General features: G+C 36.6%; 1 protein-coding gene across 2 annotated transcripts in view; it reads left to right on the top strand.

The window, feature by feature from the left end:
- syt3 (synaptotagmin III) overlaps positions 1-24,527 on the top strand; it is a 37,108-nt gene extending 12,581 nt beyond the window's left edge. For both annotated transcript variants that reach the window (XM_084117190.1, XM_084117189.1), the window contains exons 4-13: positions 4,424-4,828; positions 4,974-5,082; positions 6,274-6,456; positions 10,058-10,184; positions 10,501-10,719; positions 14,164-14,284; positions 15,206-15,377; positions 20,673-20,802; positions 22,395-22,485; positions 23,722-24,527. In XM_084117190.1, coding sequence (XP_083973316.1) covers positions 4,424-4,828; positions 4,974-5,082; positions 6,274-6,456; positions 10,058-10,184; positions 10,501-10,719; positions 14,164-14,284; positions 15,206-15,377; positions 20,673-20,802; positions 22,395-22,481 — 1,553 coding nt within the window. In that variant the 3' untranslated portion in view covers positions 22,482-22,485; positions 23,722-24,527. The remainder of the gene's footprint in view (positions 1-4,423; positions 4,829-4,973; positions 5,083-6,273; positions 6,457-10,057; positions 10,185-10,500; positions 10,720-14,163; positions 14,285-15,205; positions 15,378-20,672; positions 20,803-22,394; positions 22,486-23,721) is intronic.
- Positions 24,528-25,156: the final 629 nt, after the last annotated feature.

Genomic DNA, 25,156 nt, shown 5'->3' with positions numbered 1-25,156 from the left:
TTCCTCACCTTCCACGTGTGGAGTGAATGCGTTATCTTGACCAGTCAGCCGATGTGTCTGCTTCAACATGTACACTAATCTGTTAGCTCCTTCTTAGCCCCTCCCTCTTTCCTCTGATTTGTCCTAGTTTTCTTTTCTTTTCATTCTCCCTCTCTGTCGGCTCCCTGCTGGAAAATCCACTTTAAGCTGGCAGCTTTGTTTTGGAACATGTTAGCTAGTTTCTTTGCTGGTCATTTGCTGGTCCAAGCTGTTCATTACCAGTTTAAAAGTGCTCATGTTTGGTTTGGGAACATGATTGCTAGTCAACCAGCTGATGACCAACTCATCGGTTAGTGACCCTATTTTTCAGCTGGTGGACCACAGTAAAACAAAATTTATGGACCACCCAACACTCCAGGTCTGGGGAAAAACAACAGCTACCTACATTTTTAAGTAGTATATGAATTATTCTCAGTTTATAGCCATGAAACTCGAGGCTGCCTTGAATAGCCTCTCTTTTAGCAATCCATAACTTTTTTCATTGTTCATATTTCATTAAAATGAGCTTCTTGTTGTCAGTGAACCTGAATACTGTGAAATGAACAATTACGTACACTGGTGTATAACAGCAGGCAGTTGTTATTGAAGTGAGACAACAGAAACGCTATCACTATATTAACATAATTAATGAATAGTTATTGTTATTATTATGAGTTGATTAATTAAATGTTGGTGAATTTAGTCTTTTATAATTATTTGAATATATTTGTAATAATCATAATTATAATTTATAATGTAATCTATTAATTTATTATTGTTTTATACATTTATTAAGCTCTTTTTTATCCTTTTTTATACACACAAGTACAGGTCGATCAGCAATCGAGAACAACCGCTTCACCACCTTTCTTCATTTTTTTTCCGCTTTATATTTTTTCATGCCTTCTCTTTCCATTTCCATCCTTCCTCCATTCATATCTCTGATCTCCTTTCCTGTCCCAGTCTCTTCCGTTTTCTCCTGCTATTTACGTTTTTCTCACTCTCTCTGTCTGCGTCTTGTTCTTCAAGCTGACAGATCAGTCCCTTCTCTCCTCCCTCTGTATCTCTCTCTGATCATATCTTTGAACAAGTAGTGATTAATGACATACAGAGACTGATGAATTATTCACCAAAGAGAGACAGAAAGTACAGAGAAAGGAAGAAGGAAAACAGCAAGAGGGAGGATAAGAAGGGTGGAAGGAGGGGGAGAGGGAAAGGATGAGGAGGAGGGCATAGGAGATGCAAGGGAGACAAATGATGAAGGTGGTGTGCGATGAGGATGGAAAGCATGATGTCTCTCCTGTAACGTACCAGAAGAGGTTGTGTGTGTGTGTGCAGTCATGCCAAGGTTTGGCAATTTCTGAAATGTACAAGGTGAAACAGAAAAAAACCCTGTTTTTAACCTTAGGTTTCTGTCTAAGCCATGGGTTAAGTTACTCAGCTAATAATTTAGATCTGGATTTGTGTATACAGAGACATGTTACCACAATAATAATGTATGTGTATTTATTAACATGATGAAACCCAAAGGTGAATTTAAGGAGGTAAAATTATATAACTAAATAATTATATTTTTAGATAATTTTATATATTACTATATATATAGTAATTGTATATTATATGTGTGTGAAAATATAAAATGTTCAATTTGAATAGAGAGAGAGAGAGAGGGAGATAAAGAATAATTCAATATATTGAAATGTAGTTTTACTGAATGAATATAATATAATTTATTAAAACAATAACTTTTTATGTATTACTAAATTAATATATATACTGCTCTCATTTTATGAACCATGGACGAAGAAATCTCAAAATATTCAAAATTGGCCAGAGGCTTTCAAAACAACATGATCCAGACCTGCCTGTTTTGTAATGTTGGATTTCTGAAATTCCTCTCTGTTATGACTGTTTGCATTCCAATGAATTCCTCTTCCTTTCATCCCAGTTTAAATTTCATTCCAACGTCCTGTGAGACGTGACCAATTCAATTAAAATTCCAAATTATAAATTGAAACGGAGCCGATTCTGAATTTTGCCCAACCCAGGCTCTTTCTTTGGAGATCTGCGATCATCGAGGAAAAGAGTGGTTGGGAGAAGAAACAAAGATGGAACAAAAACTGAGATAGACGGCATGACGGAAGATAAAATGAAGGGAGAGCGGATAGTCATACGATATAGCCTCCTTGCATAATAGAAATTACAGAGTAGCTCAAGGTAGAGCCACCCTTGGGGGTTTTAGAGCTGGTGGGTGTTGTGTCTGAGGAAGTGATGTGCGAGCAGGGTAAACTGAGGAACATTGTGGGTGTGAGATCTGAATAGAGCTCTCGAGAGTCAGACTGACAGACAGGACCTTTGTTTTTCTTGATTGGCAGGCACTTGTTTGTCCCTGCTTGTTGGAGAGGAGCGGTTCTCTTCACTCTGTTGTTGAAACCGAGTTGCCAAAGTCAACGTTTTTCAAGTGACTCACTCATGCACACTCATAGAAATTGTTATTAAAGGCTGCGTGATTGAAAGCTCACACTTGGTGAGAGACAGAGTCATAAGGCTTAATCACAGTTTAGAGGACATCTTTGTGGAAATTGTCATTGGCATAGACACTTTTTCTGCTTGGAAATAAATCCATAGTTTTCTTGGCTTTGTATTCAGATAAGGGCTTGAGAATGTTAGGAGAGCCGGTGGTAATTTACAGGCACAATGCGCCATCTCCTTTCCTTTTTCTCCTTCTGATCCTCTCTCTCTCTCTTTCTCTCTCTCTGCACTTCCCTCGGTTTCTCCCAGTCATTCCCCAAGCGCAGCATCTGTCTGCCAACGCTGCCTCATTTGCACATTTTTCTTTTCAAATATCTCTGTGTTCATCATCCTAGGTTATGCAATCAAGTTTGTTACCTAGGGTTGGGAACTGAGAACTGAGTTTCATTTGAAAAAAATACTGTAACCAAATGAATTCCATGATGTTCGTTTCCATTAACAGCACTTCTGCATTCAACTAAAACATTTAAATATTTCAGTGATGCTTTGGTTGAACAATATATAAAAGCGCCAATATATAACAGCTTTTGACAGCACCTCACATCACGAGCTCAGCATCTTGTTCGTCTGCTCACCGGAACACGCACAGCAGCGGAGAGGCGCGTTCACAATAGCAGCCTGTGATTTGGTCCGTGGAAGAGCTGAAGAGGTGCTTTTCTATGGCGAGCAACTTCTATGTTGGGCTTGTTCCAACGATGACAAGTCAACGGTCTGAAGAAGAACGATTCAGTGTAATTTCCGTTCGATGCCGCTTTATAAAGACAGATTGCTAACCGTTATTCACGCACTTGAACGCCGTTGCAACGGATGTTTTTTTTTTCTTCTTTTTTTTCTGCTGATCACAACCCCCCAGGACATTCAGACCGAATCACAGAAGATATAGGCTATGTAATTCTTTTAATATCTAGACCACTACTATTATTGATTGCTATCAGGATATGAAGAGAGTTTCCACCAGTAGGCCTATAACAAAAAGTCTGGTTTAAAAAAAAAAAAAGAAAACCTACCCTAACTTACCTTTAAGACAAAATATATGGACTAATATTGCAGGTTTTCTAATATGGCACTCAATACCTAAAAGAAGTTCTGTCATTGTTTTGGGTTCCCAGTAAGGTAGGGTTTTGACAGCAGGAGCAGGGTAGAATTAACTCACAAAACCTGTTGTTTGTAATGAACTGGTAAAAAAGAGTGAGTTGTCAGTTTGAATCAGTCTAATGACTCACTCACTCACTCACTGAATCTATCCTTGAACCACAACTCGAAATGAACCAAAAATGCTGACTATGCTGTGTGTACTTAAGGCTTGTGATACTTAAATCAGTATTTTATATGGCTGTTTTTTTAAATGACAATATTCAATTTTGAAATGGTATATTAATATTAATATAAATATTTTAATTTTACAAACTACATTAAAGGAAATGTTTCTGTTTTTTTCTGATTTAAATAGTTTTGTGTTGTTATTATGCATTTATACTTGTTTAAAATGTTGTTGTTGTTTTTATGTTAAACTGTTTGTGCTGCCATCTGGACCAGGACTTTCTTAATTAAAACAAATTAAAATGTTACCAAATATGTTTTAGTTAGGTTATCAGTTTTTTGTTTTTTTTTAGATGAATTTTGGTTGAATAACAGTGTTTTTATTTTTATTATGATTATTCGTATTATTATTTAGTATATGTATTTAGTATCTAGGTAGGACCAATTATTCTAGGTCTAAAATAACCATTAGTGGATTTGTTAAGGAACCGGAAGCGTTCAGTGGAATTGAACCAGAATCATTACATTTCTTATGATTTTTGTTACCTCTCAAGGTTGTAATAAATCATACTCTCTCTCTCTCTCTCTCTCTCTCTCTCTCTCTCTGTTTCAGAGATCTCTGTGAGTCTGCTCTCCGTCATTGTAACGTTCTGTGGCATTGTGCTGCTCTCTGTCTCTCTCTTCGTCTCCTGGAAGCTTTGCTGGTTGCCGTGGAGAGATAAGGAAGGCGGGGGTCTGAGCTTAACATCGGGGCTCCTGCCCGGCGGTGCCAGTTTGGGCGGGGTCGGAGGTGGAGGGGGCTCCTCGCTCCTTCCTCCCCTGTTGCAGAGGAAGGATACTCACTCCTCTTCCTCGCTGTATCCCTCACTCTCCCAGCATGGTCAGCATCACCCCCATTTCTCCGACCCGATGGGGGTGGAGGGCGGAGGGGGGCTGGTAGTGGGGGGTGTGGTTGGGGGTCCGCAGGAGATGCAGGAGCATTCCTACCTAGACATGGACTCTTATCCCAACAATGCTGGTGAGCAGAACTCTGCATTGTATCAAACTCAGAAGCACTACTTTACTCTTTGTGAGGCAAAGAGACAATGATCATTGTTAATCATCCTCCATTCTCTTAACTACACTCCTTTAATCTTTTCTATGGCTTATGGTTTCTCTTCCAGCAACCCTTAAGTTGAGCCAGACATCTCCCGAGTTGCCCCCAGCAACAGAAGGAGGCTCAGCTGCGAAAGACCTGCCCAATGCCCACTACCAGCAGCAGGTCACCACCAGGTCAGTGACCTTCTCTTGTTGTTCCTGTCTCTCTCTCTGTGTGTGTTGCAGGATGATGGAATGGGTGTGTAGTAGTTTGTGTCTTGCAGAATGTGTGTTTTTGCCTACTGAAAAATCTTACATACGCTACTGTTGAGATTTATAAAAATAAATTAAAAAAAAAAATATATATATATATATATATATATATATATATATTGTGTAATATCATGAAATATAATTACCAAAATAACTGTTTTCTTTATATTGTATTATACATTTTAAAGTGTAATTTATTCCTGTGATGGCAAAGCTGAATTTTCAGCATCATTACTCCAGTCTTCAGTCACTTGATCCTTCAGAAATCATTCTAATATGATGATTTGGTGCTCAGGAAACATTTCTGATTAATTTTAATGTTGAAAACAGTTGTGCTGCTTTTTTCAGGATTCTTTGGTGAATAGAAAGTTCGAAAGAACATCATTTATTTCAAATATAAATCTTTACTGTACTATACTGGGCACTTTTGATCAATTTAATGCGTCCTTGCAGAATAAAGTATTGATTAAAAAGAAAAAAAAGAAAAAAGCGCTCCAAGCGTTTGACCAGAAGTGTTTATTACTTTTTATAACAGTATATCTGCACATGTCATTACTTCAAGGACATCCTGGGGTCAAATGTCTTTAAATACCTTACTGAATCACATGAAAACATGATCACACATAAAGAAAGAAAGAAATTAATTATATTATTGCATATATTATATACTGCGTAAGAAAATATGTCAAAATGTTATGAAAAAAGTTATTAAATACAGGCTTTATTTTCTTTCTTTATATTCTCATTATATCAATACAATATTTTTTGTAGTGCTTTACAGTAAAAATAACTGTAATCATGAACAGTGTGTTCATTTAAAATGAATAATAAAATCATGCAAAACAACAAATACTGTGATAAATAAATACTTTACATATATGTGCATTCAATTTTTTCTCTACTTTTCCCCCCTCATTTGCATTAGTAGAATTTTAAAAAAAGAAAAGAATCTGCAGTGCAGAAAGCCAAAATGTTCAAATAGGCTTCCTTTTTTAAGGAATATATAATTTCCTCTTTTTATTTTTATTTTGGGGTGAAATATCCAGTGTGGTGGGATTTTGTCTATACATGTGCATGTGTGAGTTTGTTGTTCACCCTCTGGTCTCTCTCTAGGCCTAAGCCCATGACTCACCAGCTCTCCAGCCCTGATTTCCATGGTGAGGAGAAGAGTGAGCAGCTGACCAGCATTGGGCAGATCAAACCAGAACTGTACCGGCTGCGCCAGGGAGACCAGGGCGATGGCAAACAAGGCGACAACTGCGGCAAAATCAGCTTCCTTCTGCGCTACGCCTTCAAGTGAGTCTGCTCGGATCCATCCCAGCACGGCCAAGTGTCTCGTATGGAACTGTCACACAATGTGGATCCATGCTTCTAAATACATCAGTGGTTTATAAATAGATCTCATCGGCAGGGCTTACAATTGAAAAGGCGAGCTGGAGAAAGAAGCAGGGGAGTTGCAGTCAGCACAATGAGTTATAGTCAGGCCCGCTGTGGGCAGCCCGTGCACGTCAGACAGGGTCCTTTATTTTGCCGTCATGCAGAGGGACATTAGAATGGTGGAAAGTGCTGATGTTTGAGAAATGAAGGAATGAGAGGCTGTTTCACTCATGAATTATATATGACCAGCCACTTTAAACAGCACAGCCTGTCAACACATAATAACACAACACTGTGTTTCAGCCAGAATTACAGAGGAGGCTGAGAGAGAGAGAGAGAGAGAGAGAGAGAGAGAGAGAGAGAGAGAGAGAGAGATGAAGATGGGTGAGTGGAGATTGATATCTCGCTCCTTGCACATAGGGAGTAGTTCAAATAAATGATTTGACACTTCTGTTCCTGTTCATCACATTATCGGTCTATTATATTCTTCTGTGAGTTCTAAGGTGAGTATGTCACTATTGTGTGTGCGCAGGAGATGGAAAGCTTTTAAATTAAAGGGATAGTTCACCCTCAAATGAAAATTCTATCATCATTTCCTGATGTAGTTCCAAACCTTAAATTACTGGCTTTCTTTTGTGGAACAAATAAGCTGTTCTTTTCCATAAAGTGAACAGCCATGGCCACCCTTCACATTCATTGGATGGAAAAGACAGATATTCTGCTTAACATCTTTTGTGTTCCACAGAAGAAAGAGTTCGGCTAATATTATTTTTTGCTGTGATATCGAAATTGGTTTTGAGAATTGTGATATTTCAACTGAATCAAAAATGTTGGTATTGTAATATAATTTTAACAAAAATAACTATCATTATTGTGAAATAAAATGACTTATATTTTGATATAACATTGTGGTCAATTTGCCCACCCATATTGTGAGTAAATTAATAGAATTTCTATTCCTTTTAAAGCAAATGCTACCGGACATATTTCTAAGCATTTTCGTGAGAGCTAGTGGCCAAGATTGTTTCTCATCTCCGTGTGTTTAATTGACATCATCACACCTCCTGCTATGCTGTTGCGTTTGCAATACATCAATGCGAATATGTCACGGCTACAAGCATTTTGGGAATAGCGGGCAGGTTGACACTGTCAGTCAGAGTCGCATCCGGTGGGACGCAGCTTTCTATCAGCACAGCAGCAGGCCGATAACACATGCGGCGCAGAGGGAATAGCAGCTATTTCCAACCCATTGTCTACCAAGGTTTGAGCTGGATGTTGGTTTATTATTATTTTAATTTATCCATCTATTTGTCAGATTCCAGCTGAGTGCTGATCATTGTGTTTTCCACACATGCGCATTCAGGTGCATGTGTAAATGCATGACTTTTGTTTTGTGTTCTTGTTTTGGTTCGCAGTGATTTTGTAAAGGGAGGGAGGGGGTGGTTGAATGAGCCTGTCACTGAATAATGAAAAGCCATTGTGCGTTGCAATACTCAACTGGTGAGGGTGGGATTCTTTAAATGCTCGCTCTAATGTGGGCAAGACAGAGCCTGTCATTTTCAATTATAGCCCTGAGTGCTGCTGATAGCACTGTACATGTCTAAAGACCAGTCTGATTTAAAGTGTGCTGTTGTGCTGCATGCCACTTTCCGTGAGATTCATTTCTAATTCCGCCAAACTGATATAATGTGTATTAGACTGGACAGCTCAAAATGCATCTGGGAATGTTTTTTCTAACTTGAAATGTCAACAAATATCTTATTTTGCAATCTAATGTGATTTTACTATTAGCAAGAACATCTTAAGGGCAGCTCACGCTGACAGCATTTAATCGGAGGAAATTTCAGAGTTTTTGTGCCATTGGTTGCTAGTAGGTGGTCCTACTCAGCCTCTACCTAATTAATTCAGGGGATGAAGCACTGTTTGCACTTCCATTGGTGGTTGTGCTGCTCATGGTATCTGAATCATGGTTAAAATACTGCAAGTACGTTAATCTACAAAACGTATATTGTCATTTTAACACTCCTGTCCATCATTTGATTATTACTTGATGAATTTTGTTTACCACCTCCTTTCAGTGGGTATTAATAGCATGATGTTAATTATGCTAACCAAGGCTGCATTTATTTGATCAAATATACAGTATAAACAGTAATATTATTACAATTTAAAATATTTTAATATATTTTAAAATGTATTTTAGCAAAGCTGAATTTTCAGCATCATTACTCCAGTCTTCAGTGTCACATGAACCGTCAGAAATCAATCATCATTTATGAAGACCTACTTTGATGAACATCAAACAACAACTAACCTATTGCAGTAGTGATGATATATATTTAGTAATTTCACAAGAGTCCCTGCAACTGTTTTTATTTTTAAATTTACTTTTCTTTTTTTTTACTAAATTTTTTTTCCAAATGTTTTAGGCTGCAATATATATATATAAAAGCTGAATTTTCAGCATCATTACTCCAGTCTTAAGTGTCACATGATCTGTCAGAAATCATTCTAATATGCAGATTTATTGCTCAAGAAATATTTGAGCATTTATTTAAAGTCGAAATATCTTTGCTCACATTGGTGGAAATTGTCGACTGTCTTTGAAAATGAATGACTCTTCAAATCGCTGTCAGTGTAAACAGCACTTTAATCCTTGTCTTGATACGTTTCTACAATATAAGATGATTAAATTTGTCACTTACAAATTGGATGATAATATTGCATGAATAATGTATTTATTTTCATCCTGATTTGTTGAGATTTGTACCATGTCATGTCATTCTTTGTGAGCAACATGTCAGTCATTCTAAGGCCGTATTGGATTTCTGCTGGTGTTCTTCCTCCCCCAGTGTTGCTGATTTGTTTAAGTGTCTTAATGAAAGGGTGACGCATTTGTTAACGCTGAGAGACACATTCTAACAAGGCCTGATTAGAAGTTCCCCTGCCTCTCTTATTTACATCTGCGCAAACACTGGGTCAGCCTCTTGCTTAAGAAGTTCATGGTCGTACTATGCTTGGCACCAGACCGCTGCAGTCTAGCCTTGAAATGACCTATGATTTTCTTCGTAATAAGCTCTGGATTATTAATAAAGTCCGGTGTTGGAGGCCACAGTCATTGCATTACACATTAAATATTCATGTCTTTATATTCACATTAGGGATGTATTATCTCATATATTCACGTTCATACAAGATCCTTTTAGCTTGCACAGCACAAGTACGGCTCCATCCATCTGTCAATTATTTCCAAGTTGTTGAGCTGAGTTGTACCATTGGCACCTCCTCTTTTTTCCCTGTTTTCCTGAACCTTGGTGACAGCCATTGAGCTTTAGTGAACTCAGTGCAGCAATGCTCTCCTGATACTGGCCTTGATGTCAGCTTATTTCAGCATAAACCAACTCTCTTGTCTTTGCCGGTTAGATGACGCTGAAATGAACTTACGCCCAGGCTAGCGAGCGCAGACAGTTCCAGATAGTTCAAAGTGAATTATGGTGACGATGACATGTCTTTCTTACAGCACGGAGCAGCTGGTGGTTAAGATACTGAAAGCCCTGGACCTTCCGGCGAAGGATGCCAATGGTTTCTCCGATCCTTATGTCAAGATCTACTTACTGCCTGATAGGAAGAAGAAATTTCAGACCAAGGTATCTTTTTTTATCCTAGCAAGGCAGCAGTCAGCTCGCTGCTTTAACAATAATCCACTGTTCAGATGGCAGACCCTCTTAGGACTCATTAAGATTTGCGTTTCTCAGCCTGCCTGTGGATTTTTTTCCCAATGCCCTAGTTCATCTAAAAATACATCTATATCAGCCGTTGCATTTTGAATTAACTTTATGCATTTGCAGTTTTGATCTCCTGTTCGCTCCTTTCACTCACTTTTCCCTCTCAGCTCCTCCGCTTATCTAATTTCCTTCACTTTCTCTCATTTCCTCTCTGTCTCTCCGTGGCTTTGGTTCGCAGGTGCACAGAAAAACTCTCAACCCGATCTTTAATGAGACGTTCCAGTTCGGCGTGCCCCTGGCTGAGCTGCACTCGCGCAAGCTCCACTTTTCCGTCTACGACTTCGACCGTTTCTCCAGACATGACCTCATAGGTCAAGTGGTGGTGGATAACCTGCTGGACTTCAGCGAGGGAACCGGGGAAAAGCCTATTTGGAGAGACATCGTGGAAGGAACCGCGGTGAGACAGTGACACAGACACACATTAAAGGTTCATTAGACCTTAAACACAAAGGAATTCAGTGAGAAGGAGTGGTTGATAGCATTGAGTACGGTATTTGCACATGTTGTCTGTGTTGTTTTAGCACTCGATTTGCTGAAAGGTTTATGCAAATTAGGTAACGCCACAAACACACCAAAAAAAGAACGGTTCTGAGTGCTAGGTTGTGAAGAATGCAACAGACTACAACTACCAGATTTTTTAATATCATGATCTGGCGTACTATGCTGAGACTGTACAGCAAGGCTATTCAACTTCGCTCCTGGAGAGCCGCTGTCCTCTTATGAAACACACCTGCGTGTGATTTTGAAGAAATCCTTTACCAAAAAATTCACTCAACCTGTATGGTTTGCTTTCTTCTGCGGAAGGAAAACTGCAAAAAAAAAGAAGAAAAAAAAAGATGATGTGACCATTGACTTCCATTGTATGGATAAAAATCTTTTATGTTCCATAGAAGACATACAGGTTTGGGTTTTGATTATTGTTGGAGCTAAACCCTGAAGGAAATTGGACATCCAGGACCTGAGTTGAATAGCCATGATGGATAGCATTTTTTTTTTTTGTCATTAGTTGCCATACACAGTGGCAGGGAGACAGGAAGTCAAACAGGATGACCTGGGCCAGACTCGAATCCGGGTCTTCTGTGAGCTCCACAGCTCAATATGTAAAAGCACTCGCACTGAACACATTAGCCCCACACCAACACCTGAATTGGAAATGTTGGAAGTGCACTTGACTACACCAAACTTCTGGATATGTGCCAAGATATAACACTCTTCTCTTTCACTTGATCATTATTTTACTGCTGTCATCAATAAAAAGATCCACAAATGTCTCTTTTGAGCAAAATCTACCTTCCCTGCGTGGTACATGCGCAATGTTAATTATGACAGACAAATAGCAATCTCAAGTCCAATAGTATTATTTAATATAGCTGAATCAAAGTAAATGCATTAATTTATACCAACAAACCTAATTTTTAAGGAACGATTCAGGTAGAAATAACTATAAAAGGTAACAATTACAGGTTACCACATTTTACACTAGAAGTGAGGCGTATTTTTCCTGGGAAAAAAATTAAATATAGCACTATATTTATGCCTTTAGTGTCTATTAAACTGTACTGCCAGTGGTATTTTGTTTAGAGGCAAGATTTTGCACCTAAACACTCTTTAGCAAATTTCACCCAATAAATTATGCTTGGTTTCATTTTGAGGAACCTTAGCCAAGTCAGATATGATGATAATTATGGTATCTTTCATGGTATTTGCGTATCTCTCTTAAGCAGAGTTAAAAAGCTCATTTTATATTCATGAGACGTTTTTGAAATTGAAAATCATGCATGATTACATGCTAAGTCGATGATGATGTGTCCTTGGGGATGTTGGTAGGAGAGGTGTGAGGAGATCTGGTGATGCATGTACTCGCCCTTCCAGGGAAAATTGCATGAAATTAGTGAAGGTCAACTCTGCAAAGGAGTTTTTGTCAAGAGCACTTCTGAAATTGCCACAGCATCTTAATGGAGCGGTTTTTAGAAACATTTTTATCATGATCCTAGAATATTGTTATTTTAAAAGTTATTTGTACCTTTGGAGAACAGAGGGAATTAATCAAAACGAACACAAGCTGTAGTGCGTTTAAATAAGGAAGATGAAATTTTCCACAGCATGACTAGGTCAAATGAAGGAAAGAAGATAAATTTGGCACCATCTACTTTGTCTGACAAGACAAATTTAAAAATGGTTCAGTGATTCATGCTGGATTTGAGTGTGTTCCTGACATTTGTGTGTCTGACATGTGAATGGATTTCAATGAAATGTTCAGCCGCTCGGCCATTAACCGATTTACCTACTCAGCTGGTAAAAAAAAAATCACTTGAGGTATAATTTATTTTTCGAGGTGCTGGTGTATAGCAGAAAAATCTCACATCACGTACAGTAGCATTCACATCACGTGTACAGACTCAGACCCGAAGCTGGGAGCTTCTATAGGTCTTGGAGAGATGTACCTCAGATGCTTGACGTTTTTGATGGAATATTGCGGCTCTTTTTGTTTACCTCTGCTGCCCTTGTTCCTTTTTCATCATAGCTGATGATTAATTCTGTCTGGCAGAACAAGAACTTGAGAGAAAGATGAAAGTCTCAACAAAGCGTATAAGGGGGAAAACAAACCTAGCATCCAACACATGCTTTAGCTAGGAGAATCTGTCTGACATTCTTTAAACGCATGCAAGTGATGGCGTGATAAATCTAAATAGATTTTCAATCTGAATTAAACAGTATGCTTTGTAAAATCAAGGAACAGCATAATGCTTTTTTGCAGTGTGGTAAAGTTGTAAAATTCAGACAATAATTTTGCAAAAACTGTGTATACAGTAATGTACTTGCACTACAATTCAAAGATTTGGGGTCAGTAAGTTTTTTTTAACTTTACTTTGCAAAGATACATTGAGTTGAGGAATAGAAAGTACAAAACAACTGTTTTGTAACATTATAAATGTCTTAACTGTCACTTTTGCTAAAATAATCCAGAGAAATACTGAGCAGCACAACTGTTTTCTACATTGATAATATTAATAATAAGCATCTCTTGAGCAGCAAATCATCAAATTAGAATGATTTCTGAATGATCATGTGACACTGAAGATTGGAGTGATGATGCTGAAAATTCAGCTTTGCCAACACAGGAATACATTACATTTTAAAATATATTAAAATCTTTTTACTTTTAAATCTTAATAATATCTTACAATATCACTGTTTTAATGTGTTTTTGATCAAGTAAATGCAGCCTTGGTGAGCATAAGATACTTCTTTTTTTAAAAGCATTACAAATCTTACCAATCCCAAACTTTTGAACTTGTTTGTACACAGTTTCTCTGCTGTAGTATTGCTTTCTAAAAGTTACAGGGTTTAATGGATTTGCATAGCATAACAGGAGTTGAGCAGCAGGTTTGCATTAAAATCGATGAACGTGTGATCAGGTCATAAGCCTCATGGCTGTACTCCTAAAAGAGTGTGTTTTTCATGTTTTTCATGGTGCATTGCCATGGACTTCCATTGTAAGTGCATTGCTGTAAACAAATTTTCATCTTATTTGTGCAAATTCAAGGACGAGCTATCTGTGGTAATCAAAGCAGGCCATAGATGCCGTCTATAGAGCTTCATTTCAATTGAACCTGAAGTTTGATTTAATATTAAAAGCCACAGACATTCCTTCAGTTTATCCTTTCGGTTAAAGGGACAAATTAATTATTGAAGCATTTCAAGGATTTAAAGTTTAATCATTAAAATGTTTCCATGAATTGCATTATTATTATTATTTGCATTACTTTCAGCATTTGCATTACTCTCAGTAACTTCAAATTGAACATTGGACCTTTCCATATGTTTGTTATGTCTGCAGGAGAAAGCTGACCTGGGCGAGCTGAACTTCTCACTGTGTTACCTGCCAACAGCTGGCCGACTGACCGTCACCATCATTAAGGCCACCAATCTGAAAGCTATGGACCTCACTGGCTTCTCAGGTGCCTGGGCCGCTCGTTGTCCCCAGCCATTCCTCTAATTCCCTCATAATTAACAGCGATACCTCATTAGTGCCTCAGACATTGCTAACATTGAGACGTGATGAAACTGCTGCTCATTAATAACCTTGATGTAACACGTCCAGCATGTGAATAATGAAATAACATTAAAGGTCATAAAAGCATCAGTTCTGAAGTTGTGAATATCAAATAGCACCTCTAAAAAGTTGAATGTCAAAAAAACGCCTCATAAAGGCATCAACATTGCAGTCGTAAGGACAAGAGACATCTGTAATTAGTGTTGGCTAATTTAATTATCACAGCAAGGCTTAAAGTAATGTAATAAAGATTTATCTCATAGGACATGACGGTGAATTATAAAAAAGTAACATTCGGTACAGGCATCATTACGCCAATGCTAATGTTTCGTTATTGCTACGAGTATTGCTATGAGTCCACTTGTGTAAATACTTTGATTTCTCCAGTGTAATAGATACTATCGTTCCTAAGATTTTGTATAAAAGAAATTAATACAATGATGCATTAAATTGATCCAAAGTGAGAGTAAAGCCATTTATAATTTTAATTATATTTGAAATTAATGCTGTTTTTTGTACTTTCTATTAATCAAGGAATCCTGAATTGTTTTTTTTAATTATCACAGCAAGGCTTAAAGTAATGTAATAAAGATTTCTCTCATAGGACATGACGGTGAATTATAAAAAAGTAACATTCGGTAAAGGCATCATTACGCCAATGCTAATGTTTCGTTATTGCTAGCACAATAGTTGATCGATGATAAAAAAATCGATGTTATATCGTTATTAGCATAAATTTTAATGTTGTCGAAACATTATGTGCTGCTGTTGCTATTTCTTTGACAAATTGTCTCTCTCCTTTACTCTTGTGTTCTTGCTCTCTCAGATCCATACGTAAAGGCATCTCTGGTTTGTGAAGGTCGAAGGCTGAAAAAAAGGAAGACGTCCATAAAGAAGAATACTCTCAATCCTACATATAATGAGGCTCTGGTCTTTGATATCCCCAACGAGAACATCGAGAATGTGTCGCTCATCATTGCTGTCATGGACTATGACTGGTAAGATCATGACTGCCTTTTTCGTGCTGTGATGGGATCTGAGACTCATGCTGCAACATGTCAAGCTCCGTGCTGTGATATGAGGCTTGACAGGAAGTGCCCACTTGTAACTTTAGGCATGCTTACAGGCTGTGTCTCACAGAATTCATTGAATGGATGAAGCCTTTATAAGAGGTCAGAGGGAGAACTTTAAATTAGATCTCCACTTGTGGAGTGCACTTGTGTAAATACTTTAATTTCTCCAGTGTGATAGATACTAACGTTCCTAAGATTTTTTTTTTTATAAAAGAAATTAATACAATGATGCATTAAATTGATCCAAAGTGAGAGTAAAGCTATTTATAATTTTAATTCTATTTGAAATGAATGCTGTTTTCTGTACTTTCTATTAATCAAGGAATCCTGAAAAAAATGCATCATGGTTTCTACAAAAAACATTTCAACATTTTGGAACAGTAGTATGTGTGTGTGTGTGTGTGTGTGTGTGCATATATATATATATATATATATATATATATATATATATATACAGTGCAATGCATAAGTGAATACACCCATGCTAAAGTTGACTAAAAAGAGGAATAAAAAATCATATTTTGGAAATTGAACTTAATGCCTTAATTTAAAAAATTAGGAAAAATTCAACCTTTAAGGACACCAATTTTCTTTGTGAATGAATAATGTATCGTAAATAAATAAATGTTCTTCCTTAAAATACATGGTGCATAAGTCTGGACACCCCTATGTTAAATTCCCATAGAGGCAGGCAGATTTTTATTTTTAAGTATTTTTTTATATATATTTTTTAGGATACTATGCATCCTGATAAAGTTCCCTTGGCCTTTGGAATTAAAATAGCCCCACATCATCACATAGCCTTCACCATACCTAGAGATTGGCATGATTTTATTTCAGTTAGCCTAAAAGCTAGTTTGATTTGCATTGAGAGATGATCTTATGGAAAGTACCCCATGCCAATCTCTAGGTATGGTGAAGGCTATGTGATGATGTGGGGCTATTTTAATTCCAAAGGCCAAGGGAACTTTATCAGGATGCATAGTATCCTAAAAAAAAATTAAAAAAAATACTTAAAAATAAAAATCTGCCTGCCTCTATGGGAATTTAACATAGGGGTGTACTCACTTATGCACCATGTATTTTAAGGAAGAACATTTATTTATTTACGATACATTATTCATTCACAAAGAAAATTGGTGTCCTTAAAGGTTGGATTTTTCCAAATTTTTTAAATTAAGGCATTAAGTTCAATTTCCAAAATATGATTTTTTATTCCTCTTTTTAGTCAACTTTAGCATGGGTGTATTCACTTATGCATTGCACTGTATATATATATACATATATATATAATGTATATTTGAGTGAACATGCAGCACTCTAACTCAAGTACTTGAAGTAATTGAACTCAACAAGTATGATTTGAGATGATCCTAAAAGTATTTTGAGCTTCAACAAAAGCAATAACATCTGACCAGTCACATGATCAATGTCACAAAATGTACTTAATTGTTTAATGACCTAGAAACAGAATCTTAAAAATGTATTATAATGTAATATTATTACATTGAATTATGTGTAATCTATTATAGCATATTAAATGTTTATATTATATATTTTTTAAAAATCCTTATTAAATATGTAACATTTTATTGTTTACAGATTTGATTAATTGCTTTTATAGTTTCATTTATTAAAGGTTCACTCTGTAACTTTTGGCCCTCTAGAGATTAAAAATCAAAACTGTAAGCGTTTTACGGAAGAACATTGTTTTGGTTGTGCTTTGGTTCTACGTGACTCTGTGGATGAATATGGTTATCCTACTGCTCATAGGCTTAAGAGATGTAACCAGTTTAGATGGAAAGGATCTCAAGCTGACTAGCTGAAGACGTTACTGTAGCTATAAACATCAATAGACACAGTACTTCCTTGAAAATAAATTCAAGCACAGCTACAACAACCATGATTAAATGACCTTTCACAACAGATAATGCTTTACAATGCACTCTGTTAGAGAGCTACTTAAGGCAATTATCTGATCAATAAAATACCTTACTCACCTGTTGAGCTATAAACACGCCATCACCGCGTCACCTTTACAACATTTCAAATCCCTCAGTTCTCGCCATCTCCAAAAAGCCAAGCCAATGTTGGTTCCCCAGAGGTTCCTCGCTCATTGTGACAACTAACCTCTGCCACTCCCACACCATACTGTACATGTGTCAAAGTAGCCAGAGCAACTTTTCCCTATTTATGGATAAGAGTCACGAAGCACGCAGGGGCGAGTGACTTTTGTACACAAATTCCCCCGAAAATCATTCTGCCCAGTCTGACATATAAACACTTAAATATAATAGGCTTACCATAGTAAATCAGGGTAGGACAAAAACACGTTTTGGAACAAGGATTGATGATGTATTGACTCGTTTGTTAATTTTGAACAAAAAAAAAGTTACATAGTGTACCTTTAATTAAACTATTATTAATGAGATGAATTAAGTAACTTAATTAAAATGTTCAGTCTAGACCTGCTCTGTGCATTTTCTACAGTACGCTGTTTGAGAAATTAGCATTGAAAACTGAATAAATTATCTTTTCAGGCATTTGGCTAATACTGATATGATAGTTTGTTGTTTAATTGGTGAATTAGAATTCCTGTTGCACAAATTTGTATGTGTCTGCGCTCCACTGAACATAGGGCCGTATGCCCGTGTGTGTCAGACTGTTCCTGGTGGACGTCTGCACTGTTTTGCATAAAGACAGACATCTCATGAATATACATGACGGCCTAATACTAATGACAGTAATATCTGGTGGTGAGACATTCTGTAACACAGCCATTGTTTCTTGTCTGGTGGGCACCGTGTGTGTGTGTGTGTGTGTGTGTGTGTGTGTGTGTGTGTGTGTGTGTGTGTGTGTGTGTCTGTGGCTCGGCTCTTCATGCAGCACTTCAGTATGATAGACCTTCAGAGTGGCATTTATGTCCAGCTTTTATATTATTCAGTTATTATGTTTTTCACTTTTCTAAAAGAACATATACCTACTGCTAGGTGTGTATCATCTAATCCCACTTTTATGCCCATATTTTGTATGCTTTTGTGGAACAAAATATGCCTCGTGAAAATCAGGTGCATACAAATCGTGCATCAGGTTCTATTTTAAGAATCTCTTTCAGTGCTAAGGAAATCCACATCTGAGTTCCCCAAATGTGTTTGTCAATGCTCTCCGTGATTCCATCTCTCCCCAATGGCACGCGGCACACCACCAGCCCCTCCTAATGAAGCCGCTCATCTGTGAGCCACAGATAACGCCTGATGAATTGCTCTTAGCATTGCTGCATGCCATCTGTGCCAAACGCTCCATTCAGAAGCGTTATCTGTTGGATAATAGTCATTTCTTACATAGTCTATATATGATATGCTAAACATTCAATGCAAAAATCTTTTGCAATGTTTCTGTATTTAAATTAATGTTGTTCTTGGCATGCAGACGCTTCATAAAACGTTATTCATGATGTTATTCATTTGATTTCAGGATTTTTGCAACACTTTGACTTTGTTTTAAGTCTTCACAACTTGATTTAATGGCAGTAACTACTAATAATTTTAAGTAGTGCCTTTTAGAAAGTAGTTATCTACTCTACAAGCTACATTGAAGCTATTTAAGGGGTTGAATTCAAGTCAGTTGTTTAACTATCAGAGCTGTGTTTATCTGTCACAAAATGAAGATCTGAATTAGGGTGACTGCATTAAATTAGACCAATACATTTATACAAAAAAACTAAATGATTAATATAACTAACATGTATAAACATGGTGCACAGCAGCATTTAACTCAGTATTTTAGAAAATAGATTCAGGAGCTCAAGTGAATTGTTTAAACCTGTTTATTTAAACCTGTTTGTTTGAACCATCTGAACAAATCATTTTACTAAAGAAATTAATACTTTTGTTCAGCGATAAGCGACATTTATAAGGTTACAAACGTTTATTTTAACATTTTATTTTTATTTCACATAAATGCTGTTCTTATGAACTTTCTATTCATCAAAAAATCCTTAAAAATAATGTTTCACCATTTCGACAAAAAATATTAAGTAGTAATTACACTTATAATAATAAGAAATGCTGATTAAGCACCAAATCATCATTAGAATGATTTCTGAAGGATCATATGATTCAGTAATGATGCTGAAAATTCAGCTTTGACATCAGAGATTTTTTTTTTTTTTTTTTACAATATTACAGCATATATTGCAGCCTAGGTGAAAAACATATTAAAACAATTGAGTAAATGAGTAAAAAAAAAAAAAAGAGTAAATTTAAAAATAAAAACAGTTGCAGGGACTCTTGTGAAATTACTAAGTATATATCATCACTACTGCAATAGGGTTAGTTGTTGTTTGATGTTCATCAAAGAAGGTCTTCATAAAGTTATATCATATTTTCTCTATACAAATCCAGCCCTATCACGACAGATTTTTTTTCTTGAATGTATATTTAACAATAGCTTTGAAGTAAACATTATGCATTATTATAATTAATTTTGTCTCATTTGTCTCTGATCAATTGTAAATGCAAGAGGAAAGATTTATTTAAGTTCCACTTATTAAATCCATTTGTTATTCCACCTTCACTCAAGAAGCTTTTCATACTCACTTTTCGAGTAATTAAGTGATTATGACAGCTCTCTCTCTGCTCATCTTCTCTCTCTCGTTTTCTTTATTTTTGGTAATCAGTAGACCTATCATAAACGAATACCCATCTGTCCTCTGTGACAAATTTTCACTCGACTCATTCATTCCGTTCCCTGTGCTCCCGCCTCATTTTGTTTATCTCTGTAATTCAGTAATTGGAATGTACCTCTGTCTCTCTCCCCTTCTGTTCTCTGTTTATCTATGTAATTATGTGATCTCTCTGACTGTGTCTTCGTAATTAAAGGACTGCATGTGGAAACTCTCTCAGTTTGTGTGTGTGTGTGTGTCTGTGTCTGTGTCTGTGTCTGTGTGTGTGTCTTAATGTGCAGGTTGCTATATGACACAAAGGTCCTGTCTGTATCTTTCTAATTATATGATGTCGATTAGGACTGATTTTATATCTTATTACTTTGTGCTTTCTCGCTCCTTATGTTCTCCTGTGTCTCTTTTCCATCTTTCTTTCTCTCTCTCTCTCGTCCATTTGTTGTAATGGATGCACTGTGCTGTGGTTCTCTTTCATTTCTTAGCCTAACTGCATTAATTCAATCCCTCCCTCCCACTCTCTCTCTCTCTTCGTCTCTCAGTATCGGTCATAATGAGGTAATTGGGATGTGCCGTGTGGGCAGTGATGCTGATGGGCCGGGAAGGGAGCACTGGACAGCCATGCTGGCGAATCCCCGCAAGCCTATTGAACACTGGCACCAGCTGGTGGAGGTAGACAGCGTGACCGCACGGAGAGTGTGTGTGTGTTGTGAGCATGTGAAAATAGGCAGTGCCCTCTATATGCATGTCCTTCATTTTTGCACCTGATACCCATTTGTCCTTATGAGTGAACACCATTCGAGCAGGTTCACGTCTTAAAAGTATCAGTACTTAGGTTTTATTTGAATGCATGTAAATAGTGCTTGCACTTTGCAGTCAAATGCACCTTTTGGTTAAAATGCCCATTTGGCTGAGATGTTAAAGGGATACTCCACTTTAAAATGAAAATTCTGTCATCATATACTCACCCTCATGTTGTTTCAATCCTTTATGAATGTCTTTCTTCTGCTGAACAGAAAGGAAGATATTTAGAAGAATATCAGTAACCAGACAGTTTCTGGTCTCATTGACTTCCATAGTATATTTTTTTCCTACTATGGAAGTCAATGAGACCAGAAACTGTCTGGTTACTGACATTCTTCTAAATATCTTCCTTTCTGTTCAGCAGAAGAAAGAAATTCATAAAGGATTGAAACAACATGAGGGTGAGTATATGATGACAGAATTTTCATTTTAAAGTGGAGTATCCCTTGAATGTAAACACAATCAGTTATGTTTTTAGTGAATGTAAACAGATGGAACAAAAAAAAATGGATGTGTGCATTAGACCTTGCAGTGTAAATACAGTCTAATAGAGCTGCTGCTGCCTATTATGTTGACAGTATTAATCAGAAAACATTGGCATGAAAAAGAGCGGACTACTCACTCACTGACTGTATGTAAATAATGACTTAAAGTAATGCTTATTTCATTGAAAAATGCGTAAATGCTACATTCCTTTGTTTATTATTTATTTAGTTAATGTAGTACTTCTATTTCTTGAAGTTTGAATACTGTTGTGGTATTGAAATTGTGCTGTCAAAGTTTCACTGGTATTTGTATAAACTACTAAAATGTTGCTTTCACTAGATAAGACTAAAAGAAAATCTAGAAAGAAAGAAGTCAAATAAATAAATAACCTTTCCTTGAAGCCTGTATATATTATGCATTATAATAATGGTATTCATAATACATGTTAATGCATTCCTAATGCCCTATAATAGACCTTATTATCTTAATCAGTGTAATACTTATCTTTATCCTGGTTATATAAAATAAGATTTATTTGTAAGTGCTAATGTACTGCATATTAAATCCCAACAGCAGGATCAGGACCCCTGAAGCGGCTTATTTTGCGACTGATTGCACATAATTTTTCCCGTTGCATGGAGACTTGCCAAATAAATAAATAAATGGACATGAAATACTGATTTGAGTTTAAATACAATTTTGTTTGTGAGAAGGAAACAGAAAGATGTAAAAATGTACTGGTCAATCATACAGTTCAGTGGTGTTAAATGCATTAATACCTTTATTAATACCATTTGTTATGTTTGATATTCATTATAATCTTAAGTTTAATTGGTCAGTATAGAATTTATGATGTATTATAACTGTGGTTAATGAAAAGAGACAGTGAATTGTGAATTACATTTGTAATGCATTATATGTACCAAATCACCTTCTGAATAATCATGTATGTTCATTGATTTTTACCCTCCCAGGAGAAATCCATAAACGCATATGTGTCAAAGAGTGCCACAGCCTCCCCTAAGCCACACATAGTGGTGGACAGCCCTCACTCTGAGTAGAGATGTGAGTATACACACATCAACATAAACACACACACACACGCACACCGTAAATAGAATGGTACTTCCTCACATATGGGATCTGTGTGGGTGAATGCATCATAGGGTTGCACTAGAGCACTTCAGATTTTAGTCATGAACTAATAACACAGACTGAAAACATCAATGGCTAAGTTCACACAGCAACAGGATACGTTTGATATACGTTTTAGAGCGCCAAATATGGTTATGTTCACACAGTTTTCTCATTCACAACTGCATTCTATAACCAAATTGGCTGCTTGAAGTTTCAGGAATCAAATCTGAATTTTGAGATCGAGTGTGGTTAGTATGCGCAATGTAAATGGAACCGCACTGAACAACTAGTTATGTAAGGTTCTGGTAACAAAGACATGAGCTACACATGAGCTTGATTTGTTATAGTCGCAGCCTCAGATTTAAAGCCTATGGACAGTTGGCTGAACGTCTGATGCATATGGCACACAACATGGGAAACACTTCAGGAGTTTGGAAGTCGTCATTTGATTGGTTGAAGTCTACAGGATTTCCAGAAGATGTGCATGGAAACTGTGGTGATGCCAAACCCCCTCATGGAAGAAGAAAGCCATTGTGTTTACAACTGTGAATATAAGCGCTTATCAGGATAAACTAAACGCTGGTTCTAGTCTTTAAAATACGTCCAAGTGTTTTACACTCTGGTCTGTTATTGTAGGGAAATCAAATTTACATTCCCACTCTCCAAAAATATGACGTGAAACGAACTGTGATTGGTTGCTTTACATGTCAGTCAGACATCCTCTTGGGCCAATGAAAGCTGCCATGCAGTCCAGGACTTCTGCCGTCAGTGTGAAGGTCTAGCTGTGCAAGACTAGTTTTGTGACCCAAATTCTGCTGTCTAAAAATAAATAAATTAAAACAGCATTTGAAGCCACTATTGGTTAATTAAGATTTGACACATTAACTTGCTCCTCAATTAGATTCTTTTATTATTTTTTACTCATGTCTTTCTGGTATTTAAGAAGGCAATATCTTTGATATTTATTTTTTTATTTGTTCATACTGACAGAATGCACTTCTAAGCTATTTAACATTCACACCTGGTAGTAAATGCAGTTGTCAATCCAAAACACTGTGAATGCAGCCATCCGTTCACTGGAGTAGTTTGTGTTTATGTAACTTGCTGTTTGTGTTTCTATGGTTAACAATGTTTTTTCTCTTTGTTTCTTTTTCTCATCCTCAGGTCAGCATTATCTTTTTAGCAACAGAAATACATTCTTTCTTTTCACCTGTGAATAATTTTTCATCAAGAAAGAACCAGAGAAGAGAGACTGTGCTTGCATTAGTGCTGTTCCTCTAAATCAACCCTGCAGACCCAACACAATTTATAGAAAAACACCTAGACTAGATCGGACTCACACACACATCCACATCCACATCCACAACAACACAAACAGACATACACATGGAATCATAACAAATTAAATATACTTTATATACTTTATTGTCCCTGATAGGGAAATTTGTAATGGGCAAGCATTTCGCCAAAACCTGATAGCCTACATTAAAAAAATACATAAAATATACACATAAAAATAAATAAACTTCACTAATTCATGTTCAGCAGTCTAACTGATACCGGTACAAAAGAGTTTTTGAACCTGTTCTGTTTATAACGGAGAGTTCTGTACCTTCTTCCAGATGGTAAGAGTTCATAAGAGTGGTAGAGTACATGAGATGGGTCGCTTAAAATCCTTTTTGCCTCATTTAATGTGCATTGTTCATACAGAGTCTGAATACTATGATAGTCTTTCAGTCCAATCATTTTCAATGAAGTTCGAACAATATATAATATCTTTGGTTTTACAGAAAGATCACCGTACCAAGTGGACAGACCATATCTAATCACACTTTCTAGAACAGACTGATAAAAAAGGAACTTAAATCTTCGTAAAAAGTACAATCTCTGGTGATGTCTTTCACACACCCAATTAACATGCTTGTCCCACGTAAGAGATTTGTCTATATGTACTCCTAAGTACTTGTATGATTGCACCTGTGTGATTTCTTGATTATGAACGACTATGGGCATATATGATCTCCAATGCCCTTGGGATCAAAAATGATTTCCTCCGTTTTCTTAGTATTCACTATTAGAAAATTTGCATCACACCAGTCTACAAATGAATTAATCTCAGAATAAAAAATAGAAGAGGAGTCTTGTTTTTTCAGCAGACTTAAAATTACTGTATCATCTGAGTACTTCAGAATGTAGTTCTGCGAGCGCCTACTTGAGCACTCGTAAAAAGAGCTGGTGAGCTCAGTGCTACAGTGTTTTACTTGAGATAAACTATTTACTTAGACTCTCTGAGTTTTATTTGTTAAAAAGGAGTGATACTACTGTATAATTGGATGACTGCTTTCATTTTTTAATTAAGACATGTGGTTGAACAGTATTAAAAGCTGAACTAAAATCAATAAAAAGCACTCGTGCATTAGCATCGCAATCCTCAAGGTGGTTTAAAACCAAAACAACTGGCATGGATGGTTTTGCTTCAGGAATGATGTTAAAGTCAAAATATTCATGATTTATTCAGGGGAAATATGACAAACATTCCCACTTTAAATAGATAATCTTTATTTAGTTATTTAAAAAAAAGTGAGCCTACAAAAAAAAA

This window comes from Abramis brama (assembly GCF_963993115.1).
Source record: "Abramis brama genome assembly, chromosome: 1".
NCBI lineage: Eukaryota > Metazoa > Chordata > Actinopteri > Cypriniformes > Leuciscidae > Abramis > Abramis brama.
Note: the sequence above shows the minus strand (reverse complement) of the source record. Positions and strands in the feature narration are given on the sequence as shown.